The sequence below is a fragment of the Myotis nattereri genome (genome assembly GCF_964212035.1).
Source record: "Myotis nattereri genome assembly, chromosome: 12".
Lineage (NCBI taxonomy): Eukaryota > Metazoa > Chordata > Mammalia > Chiroptera > Vespertilionidae > Myotis > Myotis nattereri.
In genome coordinates this window covers 74,447,616-74,468,404 of record NC_138087.1, presented here as the reverse complement: position 1 = coordinate 74,468,404, position 20,789 = coordinate 74,447,616, and the positions used below count along the sequence as shown (strand labels likewise).

Genomic DNA, 20,789 nt, shown 5'->3' with positions numbered 1-20,789 from the left:
GGGCAGTTGGGGGCATCCTGGCTGGTAGCAGGGGACAGTTAGGGGCAACCAGGCCGGCAGGGGGGCAGTTAGGGGCAATCAGGCTGGCACGCAGAGGCAGTGAGGGGTGATCAGGCTGGCGGGGGGTGGGGGGAGGCAGTTAAACGGCAAGCAGGCAGGCAGGCAAGCGATTAGGAGCTAGAGGTCCAGGATTGTGAGAGGGATGTCCAACTGCCGGTTTAGGCCCGATCTTGGGCCTAAATCGGCAGTTGGACATCCCCTGAGGGGTCCCGGATTGGAGAGGGTGCAGGCTGGGCTGAGGGGGACCCCTCCCCACCCCCCCGCACTAATTTCGTACACTGGGCCTCTAGTTATTTATATTCCTCCAAATTATTTTTTAATATTTGTTACAGATTTTTATTACAGATATCTGTCACAGTTTTTTGACACTAAACACTCTCAATTTAAGAAAAGGTTGTATTAAATAAGTTTGTAAAATACTTATTTGTCTTTATAAATCTCCTTAAAAATAGCTTAATCCATAGCATTTAACTTCTTTGGCTAGCCCAGGAAGCCATTTTCAACCTTTGTTTATTTGTTTTTTTATTTTGTGGGGAGAGCTTGTTTTGTACTCTACAAACGAGGTTAAGTTTGGGGAATTCATTTAACCTCCAAGATTCAGTTTCTTCATGTATAATTTAAAAATTATAGTGCCCATCTGATAGGATTGTTGTGAAGTTTAAAAAAAGAAAATGTTTTAAGTCACTTTGGAGCCCATTTCCAAATAGGTCCTCAATTATTGTTGCCTTTTCTCTTTATCCTCTGAACATATTGCTGTAAGTTTTCCTATTCTATTTGAGTTATTACAGTAGTTTTGCGTTTTTGTACAGATTGCTAGATTGTCCTGAGAGACTAAATTATAGATATATTTAGCCTTCTCATTTTGTTAGATATTCTATAATAAAGGAGAATAAGGTAGTTTGGAAAATTGGATAGGTCATAGCAATGTGTACCTTTAGGAATTCTCTTAGAAAGCATGTGTTTACTAAATTAAAACAATTTTCCCCTTTTTGTTTGGGGAGTGGGGGTGAAGGGATAGTTATTAGAAGTTCTTCCTGATCTACAGCATAATGATTGTTTGCAGTAACTGACTTTCTGAATTCGATTTGTTTAGTGTGTTGCAGTTGTTTGTAGTCATGTGAATTTAGTGAAGCAGTTATATGATCAAATATGTATTCGGGAGGTGTCAGGCTTTACACATTTGCTGATTATCTAGTTAGGAATACTGCTTATGCTGGTCAGTGGTTCCTGCTGATTTAAAAACAGAAGGTGCATCTGTAGATAGTGCTTAGATTGTATAAAATTGGTTGCATTAGCATCTGACACTGCAGGAGAGCAAATTATATCTTGAACGAATAATTTTAAAGAATATAGCTGTTTGTGATATCTTTGTTGTGAAGGTATTGTTTTATTTCATCATCTTAGTTTCAATAAGATTTAATTGTCTACCTAACCACATCAGTTCTTTTCTAGTGGGATTGGTCTTTATAGGTTGAATTGTTTTTAAAAAAAGTTTTATATTTTTAATAAAGGAGATTGGCAGCATTAGGAATTACTTTAAGGAATTTTAATTTACTTTTATTCCAGGTACAGTTGGGATCATTGCTAAACTCACAAAAAAATCATTCAATTAATAATATCTAACTGATCAGTTTTAAAAATAGTTTATTAGTATTAATATTGTAATATTGCATCTTTAGTTCTTGTTTAAGTATTTTTCTAGGGAGCATCACTTGAACACAAGAAACTAGTGTGCATTGTTCTATTAATAAAGAAGTGATTGTTCTCTGACTTGATTGTTTCAATTGTGTGAATCGGAGAGCAGTGTTTTTTTTAGCATGACACTTTGGGAACTGCTACTTGGTTAGGATACTTTTGTTCCAAGGTCTCTTTGAGTCAGTTCCTGTTAAAAGTGAAATGTGACAATCTGTATAACAATGAGAATATTTGAACAATACAATACTTGTATTATTATTGTATGGCTTTGAGGAAAACTTCATACTGTGTCTAATTGAATTTATTATGCTTGATGAATTTTTTAAACTGAAGAGTACCTTTTTTGTTTACTTGACCATCGAGTTTACGTTTCTAAGTATATGTAAAAGATACAATAAAGTATGTAAATATGCTGCAAATATACAAACTGAAAGATAATAATACAGTAGTTACAGTATAGCATTTCAAAGAAATACTGCTAAAAATTACATTTTCAGTAAGTTAGGTTTTAATAGATGGCAGCAGAAGGAAGGAATAAAAAAAACATCAAATTAACATTTGCTTTCATTAACAGTTCCTGTGAATTTTTATAAAAGAATTGATCACAGTGAATTTTTATGGTACATTATCAATGTCTGTATTACATATTTCCTTAAGAATGCCTTATAGTGTCATGTTCAGAAACATATTATTAACTTAAAATAGTGTTCTTTCCCTTTTTCAAGAGAACAAAGAATTTAGCTGCTTGATACTAGTTACATTATGTAAATTATTATGGTAAATGTAACATTATGTAAAAAAATCTCCAAAGTAGTTATATGAAAATTTATATCAGTGAAATAATTTCTGTTAGTTTATGCAAGAATATTACTATGAATGAAGTTTAGTGATTATTGCAGCAGCCTCAAGTAAGAATTTATTTTCTCTTAACATTGTAACTATTGAGACACATTTTTACCTAAGTGATCCTTTTCTAAATCTAAGCTTTGGGAAGGAGAGGAAAGCTGTGAGATTGTGAATTTTGAGGGCTTGGTAAAAGTTTGGATTGTGTCCCTGTGGAACTCTCTTAAAACTTGGTATTTCATGAGTATAAAAGAACACTGGTAGAAATGTCTGACCACTCTGCTTTTGCCTAATATTTTCACTTGCTACACAGTCCAGTACCTGTTTGAATTCGTTGTGCTTTTGTTGGATAAAGGTGTATAAAGACTTTTTCTTTGGGTCTGAGGAAAATTGACCCAATATATTCTGGCATGTTCTGTCCTACCAAATATCTAGTTATGCCATGCCATATTTAATGGATATTAGGAAACATTAAAACCTTTCCCCAAACATTTTTTAGAAGAGGGTGGCTTTGCCTGCTGCTCTTAAGAATTAGGAGTAAAATGGCTGTGAACCAGGAATAGTTGGCTATCCATTTGAAAAGTTTTCTTGATTTTCAGTGATGTACTCTTTTCATATGATTATTAACCATTTTGATATCTTCTATTGTGACACTTGGCCTGTTTAAAAACATTTTTTTTACCTGTTTTTCTGTTTATTTCTTTCAACTATGTATTCTGAATCCTAAACCTCACAAACTTTTTCCTTCACTCTGATAATTTTCTTTTTCATAGTTTCAAGATTTGTTCATTTTGTTTGAAGTAGATTGGCTACCTAGGTTAACTCCCAACTGTAGGGAAGCAGGTACAATTCTCTTACCTCATTTGATTAGGTAATGAGTGTCCTTAATTCCCCTGTTCATCCTTCCTCTCAAAACTGCCCTAATTCCTGGGCAATTTCAGAAGAGATTTATCATATTTTACCAGAGAGAGACCACAAATCATGTCTCTTGATGCCCTCTTAGTGCCTAACACACTGGTAGTGATGGGTGTGTAAAATAATCTTGCAATGAATAACCCACTGTTCACTGGACCCTTTTTTCACTTTGAAAGAGGGTAGTTTGACAGCCTCATACTGTTGGACCTTCTTGGAAAGGACCAATGGTGAACATCTGAGGGCCAGGACAGGTTAGGAGCCTAGCATGAGTTAGTAAGCTTACTATCTGGCCTAACCAGGATAACAGTACAAATGGAAAAGATCAGGCATCTCACTAGGAAAGGAAGGGGAGCAAGAAATAGAGCAGGGCTGACGGGAAGAGTTGGGCTTTTAAGTACTGCTTAAAAATACAGCTTAGGTAAGGACTCCAATTCTATGTAAGTAGTGGGTCACAGTCAGGGAAGAACTGAATAGTTGGTTACTTCAGAATAGTTGTTTTTATAGGCCTTCTGCATATGGGTAGCATCCACAATCTGTGTTTGCTGCACTCTGTGAATTCACCTGTCTATATCCCATCCGGAGATCATAGCTGGGGGTAACAAACATTGACAAAGTCCTATTCCTATTCTCAGGGCTGAGTTGCTCATTTATTCAAAGATATCTATGTGAGGGACTGTGAGTAAGTCTGAGAGAAGCAATAAGAAGTTCTTTCCTAAGGACCATTTGCCTTTGCTGCTACACCTTGATCTTAGGGCTCCCTGAGCACTTTGCTTTAGGCACCTTGAGGTTTGGATTCCCTCTCTTTGTTTCTCTCTCTGTCCTCCCCCTGCCCCCCTTTCTTTTTAGACTTGTTTACCAGCCTCTTAACTACTCCTAACCAACTCTGTCACCCCAGAACATCCCACATTTCCTGTGTGCCCTGCTTCTGCAGCCCCAGTTCCTGGGTCTGCTCTCAGCATGGATGCAGTGTCTAAAGGTTGGGTAAACCTTGACAAATTCCACCCAGGAGAGCATTGCCTTGTAACATGAAAGCATACCCGTGATGGTGTTTATAAGACTATTGAGGAAATGCAAATTGAAGAGGAGAGATCGCATAGAATTACCCCAACCCAAGAATCCTTCTGTTTTCTCCTACAAGGTTTTATCTGAAATGGAGTCTGGGCCTTCACAGAATGCAGATATTATAGTAATGGCAAGTGGGAGGAAGCCCCTCCAGACGATGAAGTGAAACTACTGAAGCAAAGTCATGGAGCCAGGCAGAGAGAATGAAAGGAGTCTTTAAAATTCTCATTACTATGTCAAGTGTGTAGGTCTAGTTTAGGACAATTATTGAGTTAATTGCTCCGTAATGGGAAATATTTATTTCAGTGTTCAGACTCCCTAAATCCTTAATTTAAAAGGCATAAATAGAATGGTATTTAAGTAGCCTCTGCTGCTTAAATTTAGAATTTTACTTCATTAAATGGACTTTAGAATTGTTTTCTATCTTTTCTGAGAGTCTTGTTAACTCTGTGGGGTGGTGGGCTGCAGTGAAAACCAGAAAGAAGTTCTTTCCTCAGGACCATTTTTCTTTAAAAGGTAATTAAAGACATGGATGTTTTATCAAAGCATTGAGTTGTCTAAGGATTTTAGATCACAGAGTGAGATAATTTGAGAGTCAAGAAAACTAATTTTGTCAACACTTTCAGATTCTATTTGAGAGAATTCAGGTTCAAAGATTTACAGTGGGGCCTTGACGTAAGAGTGTCCTGACTAACGAGTTTTTTGAGATACCAGCTGTCTCTCAGCCGATTTTTTGCATTGAGTTGACAGAGTAATTTGAGTTAACGAGCTCCTTAACGAGCTCGTTCTCGGAATGAATTAAACTCGTAAGTCAAGGCCCCACTGTATTTACAATCACATAGTGGTAGAATCTAGGCCTGCCCACTCCCAGTCCAGCACTTTAATGTTCATGCCAAATCCTTTCCATGTTACAATGGCTATTGCGGTTATCTAAAATCTTACCTAGAAATGATTATGTGCTATGAGTCAAATATTATTGTAGATCAGGGGTGAGGAATGCCCAGCCCGTGAAATAATTTGGCCTGGCCCTGCCAAGGCATTAGAGGTGAGTTAATTAAATGTTTGACCAAATATATAGCAGGCTAATTTTTAAGTTGATAATTTTGTATGGCCTGCTTATAAATATCCAAATGGTCCTGTTCTAGATGTAGGGGGTACAAAGATAAATAAAAGTGGTTCCACATTGAAGAAATTAAGGTTAGGTAGAGAATGTCAGCAAGTAGATGGAGTATAGTCCAGTGTGATAAGTCCAGGATAGAGGTATGCACAGATAGGAATCATTCAAGGTCCAGTTGAAGATAAGAGAAACCACTCTATCAGAAAAAGGATTGCATACAGAGATTTCTGTCTTAGAGAGCATTGGAAAGACTGGAGGGATAGGCTGAGGCTGACTCTCCAGAAATGACTTTCAGAGTAGCACTGAGGAAGAGCACACCTAGAGGATAACTCTGCCATGTCAGGAAGCTGGGGGAGTCTGCAAGCTGCTACTCCAAGTGCCAGCCCCAAGGTAGTCCCATCTTTGCTATCTGGGCTCAGGAAGTCTTCATTAAGCTTGTTGCCTCCAGAACCATCATGGCATTCCTTCTAGTTGTGCATCAGGGAAATACAGTGGGTCCTTGACTTACAAGTTTAGTTCATTCCGTGACAGAGCTCGTAACTCAAATTACTCGTATGTCAAATCATAAAGTGAACGAGTGAGATACGTGATGCTGGGCTGATGTTGTGGCGTTCACTGTGACGTTCGCTGCGCCAACTAGCCGTGGGGTATCTGAAGCTGGCTCATAACCTGAATTTTAGCTCGCAACTCAAAGCAAAAAATCAGCCGAGAGATGGCTCGTATCTCGAAAAACTCATTAGTCGGGACACTTGTAAGTCAAGGCCCCACTGTAAGTTCCTCGTGTTACCTCCTGGCTTCTTTCTTGCCTGGGCTCTGATTTCAAGTCTCATCAGGTGGATCTGATCAGCAGAATCTAAATCACACCTAATATCATAGTTGTAGGTGCCTTTGGGAAAGTTTTAGCTTTCCAGCCTTTGTAATACTAGAAGGCCCACAGAAGGAGATTGTAATGGTGTCATAATGGTAACTTAATAGTAGTAGAAACAATAGTGACAGAAGCATAGAATAATAGTGACACACATACACACACATACTTATATAATTATACACACACATATAAAATTTAATCCTATCTAATAAAAGAGAAACATGGTAATTAGCGTACGTCTGCTACCCTTCCCATTGGCTAATCAGCGAGATATGCAAATTAACTGCCAGCCAAGATGGCGGCCGGCAGCCAGGCAGCTTGAAGCTAACATGAGGCATGCTTGCTTCAGTGACGGAGGACTCCAACGTTCCCCGCCTGCCTTGCCGGCCTCTGAGCTTGCAGTTCGAAACATTGTTACAAATATAGAAGCTAAACAAAACCCCAGAAACCTGCTTTCAGCCCGCCGGGATCTCAGAGCTGGAGTTGATACAGTGTTTCGATTATAGAACACAAACAAATCAGATACCTGCTTTCAGCAGCAGAGGCCTCAGAGCTGGAGCCAGAGCTAAAGCTGGCCCAGAATAAAAAAGAAAAAAGAAAAAGGAGCAGTTGGGAGCTTCAGTCACCCGCCAGCCTGAAAACAGCCCTCAGCCCCTCACCCAGACTGGCCAGGCACCCCAGTGGGGACCCCCACCCTAAAGGGTGTGTGACCAGCTGCAAACAGCCATCATCCCCTCACCCAGGCTGGCCAGGCACCCCAGTGGGGACCCCCACCCTGAAGGATGTGTGACCAGCTGCAAACAGCCATCATCCCCTCATCCAGGCTGGCCAGGAACCCCAGTGGGGACCCCCACCCTGATCCAGGACACCCTTCAGGGCAAACCAGCCGGCACCCACCCATGCACCAGGCCTCTACCCTATATAGTAAAAGGGTAATATGCCTCCCAGCACCGGGATCAGCGGAGCCGAGAGGCCTCCCAGCACCGGGATCAGCGGAGCTGAGAGGCCTCCCGGCACTGGGATCAGTGTGACAGGGGGCAGCGCCCAAACCCCCTAATCGCCCTGCGGCTCTGTGTGTGACAGGGTGTGGCGCCCCAACCCTCCCCACCCCCCACGGTCCCGGCTCTGTGTGTGACGGAGTAGAGCCATAACCTCCCCATCGGCCCTGCCCTGAGTGTGAGAGTGGCGGCGCCCGAACCCCCTGATCGGCCCTGCTCTGTGGGTGATAGAGGGCAGCGCCCCAACCCCCTGATCCACCCTGCTCTGTGCGTGACAGGGGGGAGCTCCCCAACCCCCTGATGGGCCCTGCTCTGTGCGTGACAGGGTACGGAGCCCCAACCCCCCTGATGGGCCCTGCTCTGTGCGTGACAGGGGGCAGCGCCGCAACCTCCCCATCGACCCTGCCTTGAGTGTGACAGGGGGCGGTGCCCCAACCCCCCAATCGGCCCTACCCTGAGCGTGACTGAGGGTGGCATCGCAACCTCCAGATCCGCCCTGCTCTGTGCATGATGGGGCGGCGCCCCAACTGGTGGTGAAGAGGAGAGCTTAGAGAATTTTCACTGAGAAGTAGTACACCTGAGCTTTTTTGAGTTACTTCTTCATAACACAATGGTTAGCATTTCCCATTTTAATGGTGGCGTATCAGGTCACTTGAGTTTATTGATGCTTTCCTTTCAATTTTTGAATTGATGCTTGAAACAAACATAAGAACAATTACTTATATTTCCTAGTGACAGATTCTGAGAAGTGCAATTACTAAGTTAAGGAGTGTGGTCATTTTTAGTGCCAAATTATTTCCTCCTCAATCCCCTCTTCCAGTATTTATGTGTGAGGCCCTGTTCCAGGTTCCGGACATATAGCAGTGAGCAAGATAGGCAAAAAGCCCTGCCATCATAAAGCATACATTAGTAGTAGGAAAAACAGATAATACAAAAGTATGTATTATGTTGAATGGTAAAATGTGCTAAGGAGAAAAAAATAACACAGGAAAAGAGAATAAGGAATGGTGGGATAGGGAAATTATAATTTTAAATGAGATGATTGGGGAAGACCACACTAGGAAAGCAACTTTTGAATGACTCAGACTAGAGTGGTCGTGGTGGAGATGGAGAGAAAGGGTCAGAATTTGAATATATTTTGAAGATTTAGTTGACAGGGATGGCAGACAGATTGGATCTGAAATGTGAGAGAAAGAGCAGGAGTTCAGTTTTGGACATGTTAAATTTGAGATGTCTGTTAGAAATCCAAGTGGAGATGATGAGTAGACGGTTAGATGAATTAGTCTGGAGTTGGGAGAGGCCTGAGCTGGAGAAACAAATTTAAAGCTGATAGTGCGTATCTGTATTTGAAGTGACAAGACTGAAAGAGACCAGCAAAGGAGGACGTGGGGGAAGAAAAGTGAAGAAGTCCAAGGGCTGAACTCCGGAGGCCTTCAGTAGGAAGGGGCCAGTCAGCAAGGAGCCCAAGGAAAGGCCCAGGAGGCAGGGAAGTGGGACGCCAAGGGAGTCACATGAAGAAGGTGGTTTGAGGAGGAGGAAGCAGTCAAGGTGTCAAGCGGTACTTATAGGTCAAGTCTGATGAGAACTGAGGATTGATAATTGATGTCAGCAGTGAGAAGGTCATTGATGCATCATTGGTGCATGCATAGTTTCAGGAAAGTGGTGGGCAAAACTTGTTTGGCACAGGTTCAAGAGAGAGTAAGAGTAGGGGAATTGGTGACAGTGAGTATAGACACTTTTGAAGAATATAGCTTTAAAGAGAATGAAAGTTATGGGGTGGTAGTTGTGGGGGATGGGCTTGACCTTTTAAAAAGTTTTAAAAATACCTGTATGTTTGCATGCTGATGGGAAAAGATCCTGGAGAGAGGTAAATTAATGGGAGAACTGGTGGAATAATGCCTGAGTTGGTGAGGGGGTGGGGCTCTAGTTCACAGGTTGAGGAGGGTCCTTTGCAAGGGGCACAAGCACTTCTTCATAGTAACAGGACGGAAGCAGAATCTATGGGGTCAGAAATAATAAGTGCATAGAAATTGTGGTGGAGGCTTGTGGGAATTCTCTTCTGATTGCTTGGTTTTCTCAGTGAAGGGGCATATAAGGTAATTAATGGCAATTGAGAATGGAGAAGGTTTGAGGGGAGAGGAGAAAGTATGAAATAGTCACTGAGGAGAGTGAGAGTGAATGAATTAAGGAAAATGTAGTATAATTGCCAAGTTGCATTAAAGCTTACTTACAGTGAATAATCCAAATTTAAAGCTAGGTTAGTCAGCATAGCTGTGGGTTTTTCTCTAGTTCAGGCAGGTAGAGGGTTGAGGGTGGATTTAACAAGGATTGCAATTTTGCCAAGTGTGGGTGACAAATTAAGAGAGTCACAAAGACACTAAGGGAGTATCTGAGATTGGGTAGAAGACAAGGTCCTTGGTGGGGAGGAGGCTAAGGAATCAAGAATTCAGGGGTTTGGTAGGATCATCTATGTGAATAGTAAAATTGGTAGGGGGTGGTGGAATAGTCAGAGAGTGAGTGGCAGTGCACCAGGATCCCCACGATTCAAGGAAGAGGAGTAACCTTGGGATCAGTGGATGACAACAGAGCAGAGGCGGGAGAGGAGTGAAGTCTGGTGACATGAGGTTAAAAATATGGGTTTTGGAAAATGAGAGAGAATGGTCTGGAAGTGGCAACAAGAAACAGAGGCCACTTACCCCACCTCCAGGCCTGTAGGAGGAGGAGTGGGGAGGAAACACACACTACTTGAGAGGGCTCCAGAGGAAGCCAGCATTTGCTAGCAATAAGTATGTAAGAATGTGCAGCAAACTTAAAGAGGTTGAGACTAGACAGTTCTAGTTAATAATAAAAATATTTTGAAACATGTTTAAAGGTCTTTAAAAAATCAGACATAAAATTACCATATGATCCAGCAATTCTACTTCTGGATATATATCCAAAAGAAGTGAAAGCAGGGATTTGAACAAATATTTGTACACTCATGTTCATAGCAACATTATTCACAATAGCCAGGAGGTAGAAGAAACTCAAGTGTCCATAGACAGATGAATGGATAAACAAAATGTGGTATATGCACACAATGGAATATCATTTAGCCTTAAAGGGAGGAAATTCTGACATATCCTACAACATGGATGAGCCTTGAAGACATTATGCTAAGTGAAATAAGTTATTTACAAAAGGACAGAGATTGTGTGATTCCATTTATTGAGGTACCTAGAGTAGTGAAATTCATAGAGACAGAAAATAGAGTGGTGGTTGCCAGGGGCGGGGGTGGAGGGAACAATGGGGAGTTACTCAGTGGGTTCAGAGTTTTAGTTAGGGAACATGAAACAGCTCTGGAGATGGATGGTAGTTATTTTTGAACAATAATGTGAATGTACTTAATGCCACCAAATTGTATACTTAAAAATGGTTAAAATGACAAATTTCATGTTACGTATATTTTTAAAACAACCCCCCCCCCCACACACATGCACGCACGCACACACACACACACACACACACACACACTCACACATGTGGTCTAAGGATTTTAGGATATGGGCACTGTTAAGGACTAGGCAGCCATGGCTTGTTTCCAGGGGAAGAGAGGCAGAATTTGGTAGGAAAGTCTTCTGGTTGACAGGCATAGCATGTTTCCCTTGCTGGGGTGTCAGCTGTATCAGTATTGCTTGCACTAATTTGACCTTAGCATTGGGGTTCTCAGTGTGGTTTAGAGGTACTTGGAAACACATTTTCTTGAGAGCTTGTTTGAAGGTTCTAGCAGGGGAGCGCAGCTACTCGTATACCCTTGACCGAAGACCGTTCCTCTCCTCGGGGGGGAAGGTCGTCCTCTTCGACCGAGCGCGCAGCTTCGGGAGGGACGCACATGGATCGGTGAGGGAGGAGGGGGACACCCGCCTAGCCAGCCAGATCAGCCGAATCAACCCTGGCGATCAATGGGGTGACAGATGTCGCAGCCAGATCGCCCTCACATCCGGAAACACATTTTCTTAAGTAGGAAAACATTTTCTCTGTGTTCTCATTTGTTTAGCAAGTGATTATATTCATAGATGATACAAGGATAACTTTGACCCTTCAAAATTATTGTTTTTAATATGAATTCATCTTTTAAATATTGTATTTACTAGTTGTATTGAGTGCTAGTTACTTTGGAGTCATTTTGTTTATATCCTGAACTTGGCAATAAATAGAGAAATTGGAAAGCTCTCATTTATAATCTGCTAAGGCCTGTTTCATGACAACATGTTTTAGTTATTTGTCCAGTTGTGTTCTTATTGTTGAGTCACAATAATGATGAGAAGACAGATCAACAGGAGGATGCAAATAAATAAAGCCAAAAAGGGAAGCCAGTGCTGGATTCTTGGGAGTCTGATGGATCCAGGCTGAATCCCAGCTCTGTTACTTAACTCTGAATTTGTTCTTAATTAGCCTCACTTTTATTATTTATAAAATAGGGGTACATCTACTTACCTGCAGAGTTGTTGTTATGATTAAATAAGATAATAAAATAAACCGCCTTTGGCAACAACTAGTATACCTAGGCATTCAGTAGGTGGTAGGTAGCTGGTAGTAGTGTAATTATTACTGCAAAAATATTTAATGGGATTCTGTTTCTGAAACCCATAATGCAAACTTAAAAAGCAAAGGAATTAGCAGAAAGGTCCTTCAATTTATACAAAGATTCACCTCAGGGTTTCTGTAAATCTGGGAGAGTCCCTAGTGCATTTGATGTTTACAGATCATTAGCAAACAGATGCCAGGAGGCAAAATAAACTGTAGCTTAAGGATTTTCGAACCACTGACGATGAAGAGAAAATCAGTTTCTGATAAAGTTATAACATTTCTAAGTAATGGCAGATGATGGGAAAATTTTAATTGGGTTTATAAAAGTTTATTTCAGGAACACATGTATTTCCAACTTAAGGCACATCTATACATCTGTAGCCATCTAATTTATACTGCTTGCTTATTTCTCCATTGGGGTTAATAATATAACAACAACTAACATTTATTGTGTGCTTACTATATGCCAGTGTGTCTTTAGGAAGCCTGCAGCATTCAAAGGCTTGTTTTCTATTGGATGTTTTAAAATTGGCCTTTTATCCATTTGGAGAGACTAGGTATTTAATGAGTTTATTTTATTCTTTTTTTCTTATTATGCTAAAATATTTGTTGGGTACTTATTAGTAGACAAAATAATTTGTAGGAGACAAAGCTAAGTAGAACATGGATCCTGACCTCACAGAATACTTACTCACTGACCCCTACACTGTTCAGAAAGGGTGTGTGGTAGGTAGCATGAGATGAACCCTGGCCTAGTCCTGGACTCTACACCTGGCCCTGCCAAGCTCTTCCCTGAGGCCTTTTCCATCCTGGCCAGGATTAGGTTCCATGCCCCTCTACCATTCCCCAGCATAGCACTTACCAAGCCTGTGGTAATTGCTTGTTTAATTCTCTGTACTCTCCATTAGGGTTAGTCTGTAAACTTTTTGCGAGCAAAGACTATGTCCTATTCATTAATTGGATGAGTCACATCAGAGTATTTGTGCCATGAATAAATACTAATTTTTTAACTTTAGGCAAGTGATAACCTTTTGCTTTCTTTAACTGATAAAATTGATTATGATAGTCCCAATATCATAGCTTTGTCATGAATATAAAATTAGAAATTTTATACAAAATACCTATCTTAGTGTCTGGCACATAGTGGGCACTCAATCAATATTTTTTGTTTTTGTTTTTGAGTATATAATTAAGTTATCTCTTTTCACCTAATTGACAGATGTGGTATATCTGTTTATGAAGACTATATGCAGTGATGTCATGTTTGTGGGACATAAAGGGCACAGCTGTCATTTAGGTTAGATCTGAAGTACTTATTCATATGGGAGTAAAAATATGACACTTAATAGTACTCATACAAAAAGAGGGGGTAAGATGAATTCTAACTCATAAATTAAATGGAAGCCTGAGATTATAACTATTAGGAAAAAAGTCAATATTCATCTGTCAATTTGATAGATTTTAGGAATTAGTTCCAAAGTCAAACGAATTTTAAAAACCCTAAATATTTAAGTAACCATAAATGTTAATCCCAACTGTAATCAGATTTAATTTTCCGGATGAGAAGATGGGAATATGCTGCAAACCAGTAAAGTTGAAAACTAGGATATTCAGTAGGAAAAAGGTAAGAATATATGAACATATTCTTTTGACATTTATTTCCCTTCCAGCACACCCTCTCTTTTTTATTTTACAGCTTCCTTTGGAATTTGACTAATGCTTGAATTTTGGGTTTATGAGGCGTAAGTTTGGTTAAGGATCAGATTTATTATATTCCTTTTGTAGATGAAATTAGTTATCATTAAGTAGTGGCATTTGCTGGTCAAAATATCATCATTCTCTGGAAAGAAAGATGAAGCTCCCTAGATTTTACTGCATAATGTCAATGGACTCATTATTTGTAGAACAGCTGATGCATTTAGGACTTGTTGATTCACTTAATTGGTAACTGTACTACATTCATAACTCCAACAACTGAAAACAATAGGTCAGTGTCTGCTGTTTATGCATAAATAGTCACATTGGAGCAGGATATGTCTGAAAGGCAGAATATGCTAGTTTGAGGAGAAATCTGGCACATGGTTCCATTGCTTGCCATACTGAGGTGGGTTGTGCTCTCCTTCCCCGAATAATGCTGTTTGGGATTTTATTATAGGTGTAGATGGTGACCTGTTCTTGTTTTATCAGGCTGGCCTCCGTGAGGCAGTTTTTGAATGTATTTTCAATGCCAGTATTGAGGGAAAAGACTAGAATAGAAAGAAGCATGAATTAAAATTGGTGATAACTCAAAGTTTTTATGTCAGGTATTCTTCATGTTTTAGAGAAAAAAGTTAATACCTGAATAGATTTTTTTTTAAACTAAGAAATGCCATTTGTACATGAAAACCAAATGTTTACTTAAAGTACTTTGAAATGATTTTTAAATTAGTGAATTATATTCCTTTTTAATTTCAGGATAAAAATCTGTATTTTAGAATCAGTAATTTTTAATTTTAAAATATTTTAAAGGAAAGACAACAGAAACCGTTTTATTTGATTGTCGAGGAAAAGGAAAACGTTGATTTTTTTTTTTTTACTATAAAACATTTCCTTCAAAAGTATATTATTTTTAATAAGTAAATTTTAACTATCATAAATGAAATAATTTACTAGAATAATTGTATTTAGTTACAATGCTAACCTAGTGACTCAGCTATTTTATCATGTGAAGTAAAGCTGGCTGATTTTTTTATAGCTATAATAGGTTTAATAGGTAATGTCCTTAAAGCTCTTTATTAGTTCAGAGCGGTCCAGTTTGCAGTCATACTATCAAGAAACTTTAATTCTACATTATACAAAAATATTTAACTTTTTTTCTTGATGATTAAAAGAAATTTATTTCTGATTGTGTTTTGGGGAAGATTGAGCTTATCCTGAAAATGTACAACTTCTCAAACTATTTTCTGAGAGTCTACATTTTTTAGTGTATAAAAGTTGAAAATGTCATTAGGAAAAGAGCAGTGTAATGGACTATTACTGGTTTAAACATATTCCTATCTTATCATCCAGAAAATTAAATCTGATTACAGTTTGGATTAACATTTATGGTTGTTGGGGAGAGAAAGATAGTATCTTAAACTCCATGAAATTGAGCGAGATTATATCGTTTATAGCTAATTTTGAAGTCTCACTTTTAAAGGGCAGATTTTTTATAATTGTTAACTTTAAATACATTCAATAGTTTGTCTCTTATTGACTGAAATATACTAGAGATAATGACTAGATAAATTTAGTAGGCATTAAACGCAATATTTTCTGTCTTGATTCCTAACATGTTAAAAGTGAAAGCAGTGTAGATTCCTGGGTTAACGGCCATATTTGCAGTTTCTCTTAAATTTTCCTAAAAAAGCTCCGATTATAGAAGATTGTAATATTTGGTTAGTATGCAGTTGTTTGGCCTTTCATAGAAAATGAAGACAGTGTATTTTTTAATAATCAGGTTAAAGTGTTATGCCTTGACCCTTTAAGTGGAGTCCACTGGTGTGACAGAGAAAAAGAGGAAAATAATTTGGTGAGGGTGTGTGTGTGTGTGTGTGTGTGTGTGTGTGTGTGTGTGTGTGTACACATACTAGTTACTGATGCACAAATGAGCCCTCATACATAACCAGTATTTTTATGAATTATTTGCATTTCTGTTGTAAACGATCTGTCTACCACGTTTTCTAGGAACTTTGAGCCTAAGGCAGAACTCAAGGTTTTGGAGCCTGTGTAAAATAATTTATAGCACCTTTCTAGTAAGTCTTGCCCAAACTCTTATTCTATTAATTAAACATCCTGTGGCAATCTGGTATATCTTAAAGATTTAAAAGTATATTACAGTAGAAAACTACAAAACATGGACTATTGAGATTGAAGAATATTAGCCTTTCCCCTCCCCCTCTCCCCCTCCTCCTCCTCCTCCTCCTCCTCCTCCTCCTCCTCCTCCTCCTCCTCTTCCTCCTTTTCCTCCTCCTCCTCCTCCTCTTCTTCCTCCTCATCCTTCTTTTCTTCTTCTTCTTCTTGTCTTCTTCTTCTTCAAAGCAAGACATTTTTGAGATCAAACTTTTTTTTTCTATGAAGACATAGCCTTCTAAGCATGCTCATGTTCTGTGGCTGAAGGAGATTGTGCTGTTGGGAGTCTGTACTGTGAAATGTCTTTTAAATATGGAGATGTGTCTTGTGGCCTCCAGAGGAAGTGGTGCACTTGTTCTGTGTGGGGACAGCCTCTTGCGTGGCCATGGTGCTGGGACAAGGGTAGTGGCCCATTACATTGGGATAATGTGAAGCTTTATTAGGCTTATGTGGCTAAGAGAAATATGCCATCTATCATACCATACATCTTGTTGGCAAGGTATTTTAAATATGATTTTTGTTGTTTAAAAGTATTTCCCTAGGAAATTTTTAATTTTATAATAAGGTATTATTTAAATTAGGAGAAAGTTGCTGAGAGAAGGATAAGGGGGGAAGAGGGTGCTATGTACTACTATGTTCTTAATTTTCTGTCAGGGACAAATCTTAGAGAAAAAGCTTGACATATGCCAGTAACTCTATTCTTACTGCCAATTGCCTAAGCAAATTATGTGACTTTTTTTAAAGTTAGCTGTTTGGTGACACTGTGTTTGGAGGTGAGGGTATGAATGTGAGAAGGTGTTTTGGAGCATTAGCAATTATAGCATTGGATGGTGGATAAAGAAATAGATACATAAATATTAGAGACCGATGCACAGTTTTCCAGTGTATGTTATTTTCCATATAAAGATATAGAACATTTCATAAAATGTTCCCAGACCGTTTAAAACTCAGAAATGCAGCTGATGCAATGAAATACATAGAGTACTTGTAAAAACATACAGACACGCAAGTGGATTGCTGCCAGACAGAAAATTTAAAGGCGGTTTGCTTAACTGCGGGGTGCTAGGTTTTGTACATGTGCCATGCTGAAACTGTTAGTAAGGCGGGTGTTGTGTTGCTTGAGAAAAGCAGATTGTATTTGGACCTTTTTAACTCAGATGTTTCCAATGTCGATATTTTGGTGACATTGTGGCATAATGATCAACTCACTGTGAAAAAGGATTTCAACCCACTGTATAAAATAGGCATTTTAAAGAAATCCAAACAAATTATTTTTAGTTTTTGTGTTAATTTTTACAAAATGGCTTTCATACTTTTATTAACTATGAGACTGGCTCTCTGAGCTAGTTGAATGAAACTTTATAGGTTGGACTTTGGTTTTAAAAAACATTGCCTTTTTTTTTTTTTAAATATTGTTTTAGAAGAGTATTAAGGACCCATGAAATTTGCTTTTGTAACCTTAGGGCCTTAAAGAAAGGAAGTAAAAGTTTTATGCTTGAATCATAGTAAATAAAATTCATGTATTATCTTGGAACATGATTCTGTTAAAATCTAGGAATCTCACTCTAGGGTTAATCTTAGGACATTTGAAGGACTTAAGTTGGTGGTGTTTATTACATTGCCCACCATTGAGGCAGTGTTTAGGATAATATGATTTGAGTGACTCTCATCTTAAAATAGGTCAATTTTTCTTTTTATCCGTGTTTCCTCCTCTTTTTCAATTCTATGTTGTATATATGAATTAAATACATTTAAAAGTGACAAGTTAATCATTAATGTAGTTTCTTATTAATATAGTTGCTTAAAGAGATTTAAAAACCTTTCTCTAATCTATAGCAAGACATTTTTAAATTAAAGAATATACCACAAATTTTGGTTTCTGATGTTCATCTCCTCACCAAGTGGTAAAAAAAATATAAAGTTTTTGGTTTTATTCCATCTTTATTTTCATTGGTATTTCTGGTTCCCAAGGAGCACAACTACTACAAGAAAGGGGACATGATATTAAAGATTTATATATGAGTCATTTTTGTCTGAAGTTTTCTGCTTGAAGAATAAGTGTTAACCACCTGACAATTGGAAGAAAATGAATATGCCTTAGATTATTTTGTGGCTTTCCCAACCTCTGTTTTACAGTGTATTTCAGTGTCTTAGAAGTACATTTTCTTTTAAAATCTTTCTTTTTAAATCTTTTTTTGATCTTGGGAACAAATTTTAAATCCTAAAAAACCACTTGTTCCACCGCACCCCCATCAAGTCATTTTTGTATGTTTTAGGAATTATACCATTGCCCTCTTTTGAGCCTCCCCTCCACTTTCACCCCACCCCACCCCACCCCACCCCAAACACACTTTTAGAGGTCTGTTGGGCATTTGGCTGTCCCTTTATTATCTTGCTGGCTAATTCTTCCCTGTAGACCTACCTATTGCCGTTACTGCCCTCTGACCTCCTGTCTTAAGAGGACCAAGTTCTTGTGTGATTTTAGCCCTCCAGGCCAGAGAGAAGCAGACAGTGTATTCACTGCCCTCCCAGGGCAGCCCTGCACAGCACTGCAGTAGGAATTACGCCGGAATCCGGTCAGCCATGCTGTAGAAGCGCCAGTTCTCCCTTCTAGTATTGGAAGATGAAGCTGAAAGAAGACATTGATCCTTAGTTTTTAAGTCAGCCAGGAGATACTTCAGGAGCTGAAATGGTCTACAGGTCCTTTAAGTTTTTTGCGCCACCCATTTTGGGACACTCTGCTCTTGATGTGATCTTTTGAATATTCTTGCTTTTGTTATTAGTCTTAGGTTTTGAAAAGTAATGTCCTTTGACTTTAATGACAAAACAGGTATTTCTAGGATTTAAATATAATATGTGAATAGACCCTCAGTTTTCTCTCTTTTTGATTCTTCCCTGCAGAACAATTACCTGCGTTTTGGTTGTGATTTGAAGGGTTTTAACTTTTACATGGATTCATTTTCACAGAGAAGTAAATTGGTGTTTTAAAACATAGATATGAAAAGTGAGTAGTATGTATTGTCATGATTGTGAGAAAGGACCCTCAACTATTGTGCTTTTCCAAAAGCCTTTTGCATTGATACATAGTTTCTCAAATAGATATTATTCTGATACTCCCCTTAATGTGTCTCTGAGGAACCAAATCTTTCTTTTATTGGAAAAGATTGAATGGTTTTCTAATCAATAGCAAATGGAGTGCTAATAGCTTTTAATTAGTACACTTCTATATTGACTTAAAGACAGTGGCATTGGATTATCTTGCAACTATGATTGAAGAATCCAGTGACCCCTTTAGTAACTCCATTTAAGCTGAATGTCATGAAAGGTGTTTTCATTTATGTATTTTCTAGTTTCTGAGCAAGTTTAAATTTGTTTACACTGGTAAGCTAAAAGTGTATTGTTTTGTTTTGTTTGTTTTGAAGAATTTACCTAGTTTTATCTGTATTTTCAAGAGCTTTACTGTTAAGTATTTTGAGAGGAATATATTTTATTTTTAAAAGCAAGGAATTTTGCATTTGTTCATTGAAAGAATTCTCTCACCCTCACTGCCCTAACTTCCCCCTCCCCCACCCCAATCTGAAACTGGTGTTAAAGGTGGTTTATCAACCCTACATCTGTAACTATGAAAAGGAGGCTTCTGATTAGAGAAGAAAAGTCAAGCAGTTTAAGACTCATTTTCTCTGGAAAAAATATACTGAGGGCAATTTGCAGCTGGCGAGGTTTTTGCATTAGGTAATAGTTTCAAGTTAACAGTAGCATCAGGTCTTTAAAATTTTTCTTTTTTATATTTCTGGAGGAGGGTAATGGGAGTGCCTCGCCGAGCCCTTCCTTGTGCTCATCAACATAGCAGCCTCAGCTGCCCCCCTTGGATCCCCTGCCAGGGCTGCTATCATCTTCTGATCAAATATTAATGTGTGATCCTCTGCTTGCTCACTAATCCAAAGCCAATTAATATTATCTGTCAATTATTTACAGATCCTGAGGTGCAGAGGCAATTCCCAGAGGACTACAGTGACCAGGTTCGGAATGCGTAATTAATTTTTTACATGACAAAATTTATTTCAGAGTTGTTCAACATATTATTACTGTTCTTTTTTACTGAAAGAGATAAATGAATTTTTAGAAGGGAAGAGAAACAGTAATTAGGAACCAAAGACAAAAAGTAAAACATTCAAGTAGGATGGAAAATATTGGTGCTTGTTTGGGGTGTACCTTCAGGGGAAAAATGCACAGAAAGTAAGGAAGAAAAATCTATCACGAATTTTACTTTTTACTTTAAGCTATGCTACAGTCTGCAGTTCATTAGGAAATAGTTTGGATTTTTTTTTGTTGTTTTTGTTGTTATTTAAGTGTCAAGAACCAGTGTAACAAAAAGGGGGAGGAGGGAACTTTATAACATATTCTGGGATTTGAAATAGATTATGGAACTATTTGTTGTGGTAGTACTCAAAGGAGAAGATTACACATGCAGGAAAGGTCTTGAGGGTAGTGAGAATAATTGTAATGATGGTAGGGAAAGTTAAGATTGGCCATTTGGTCCTGCCATCTTGAATTTCTTGTGTTTTGCAAGCATAAAATGCAGTGGAAGGAACTATTTAAATCACAAAATATTGTTGAAGTTCTGATGCTGCTCTAATCTTGATGATTAGATCCAGGTTATGCATTCTGGATTCCAGCTTCACTCTTAAGAAACATTAGAGAAAAAGAAAACGAAAAAGAAACATTGGAGATGTTTTGTAAGTTTTGAGGGCACCTTACATTTTTAGTTCAAATTTGCAATTTAGTATGCTTT

At 38.6% G+C, this 20,789-nt stretch overlaps 1 protein-coding gene across 1 annotated transcript in view; it reads left to right on the top strand.

Moving 5' to 3' along the window:
* The window catches only part of DENND1A (DENN domain containing 1A), a 465,733-nt gene that overhangs the window by 102,017 nt on the left and 342,927 nt on the right, over window positions 1-20,789 (top strand). Inside the window, exon 3 of the mRNA XM_081104118.1 lies at window positions 19,973-20,016. Within this exon, the coding sequence (XP_080960244.1) occupies window positions 19,973-20,016 (44 nt within the window). The remainder of the gene's footprint in view (window positions 1-19,972; window positions 20,017-20,789) is intronic.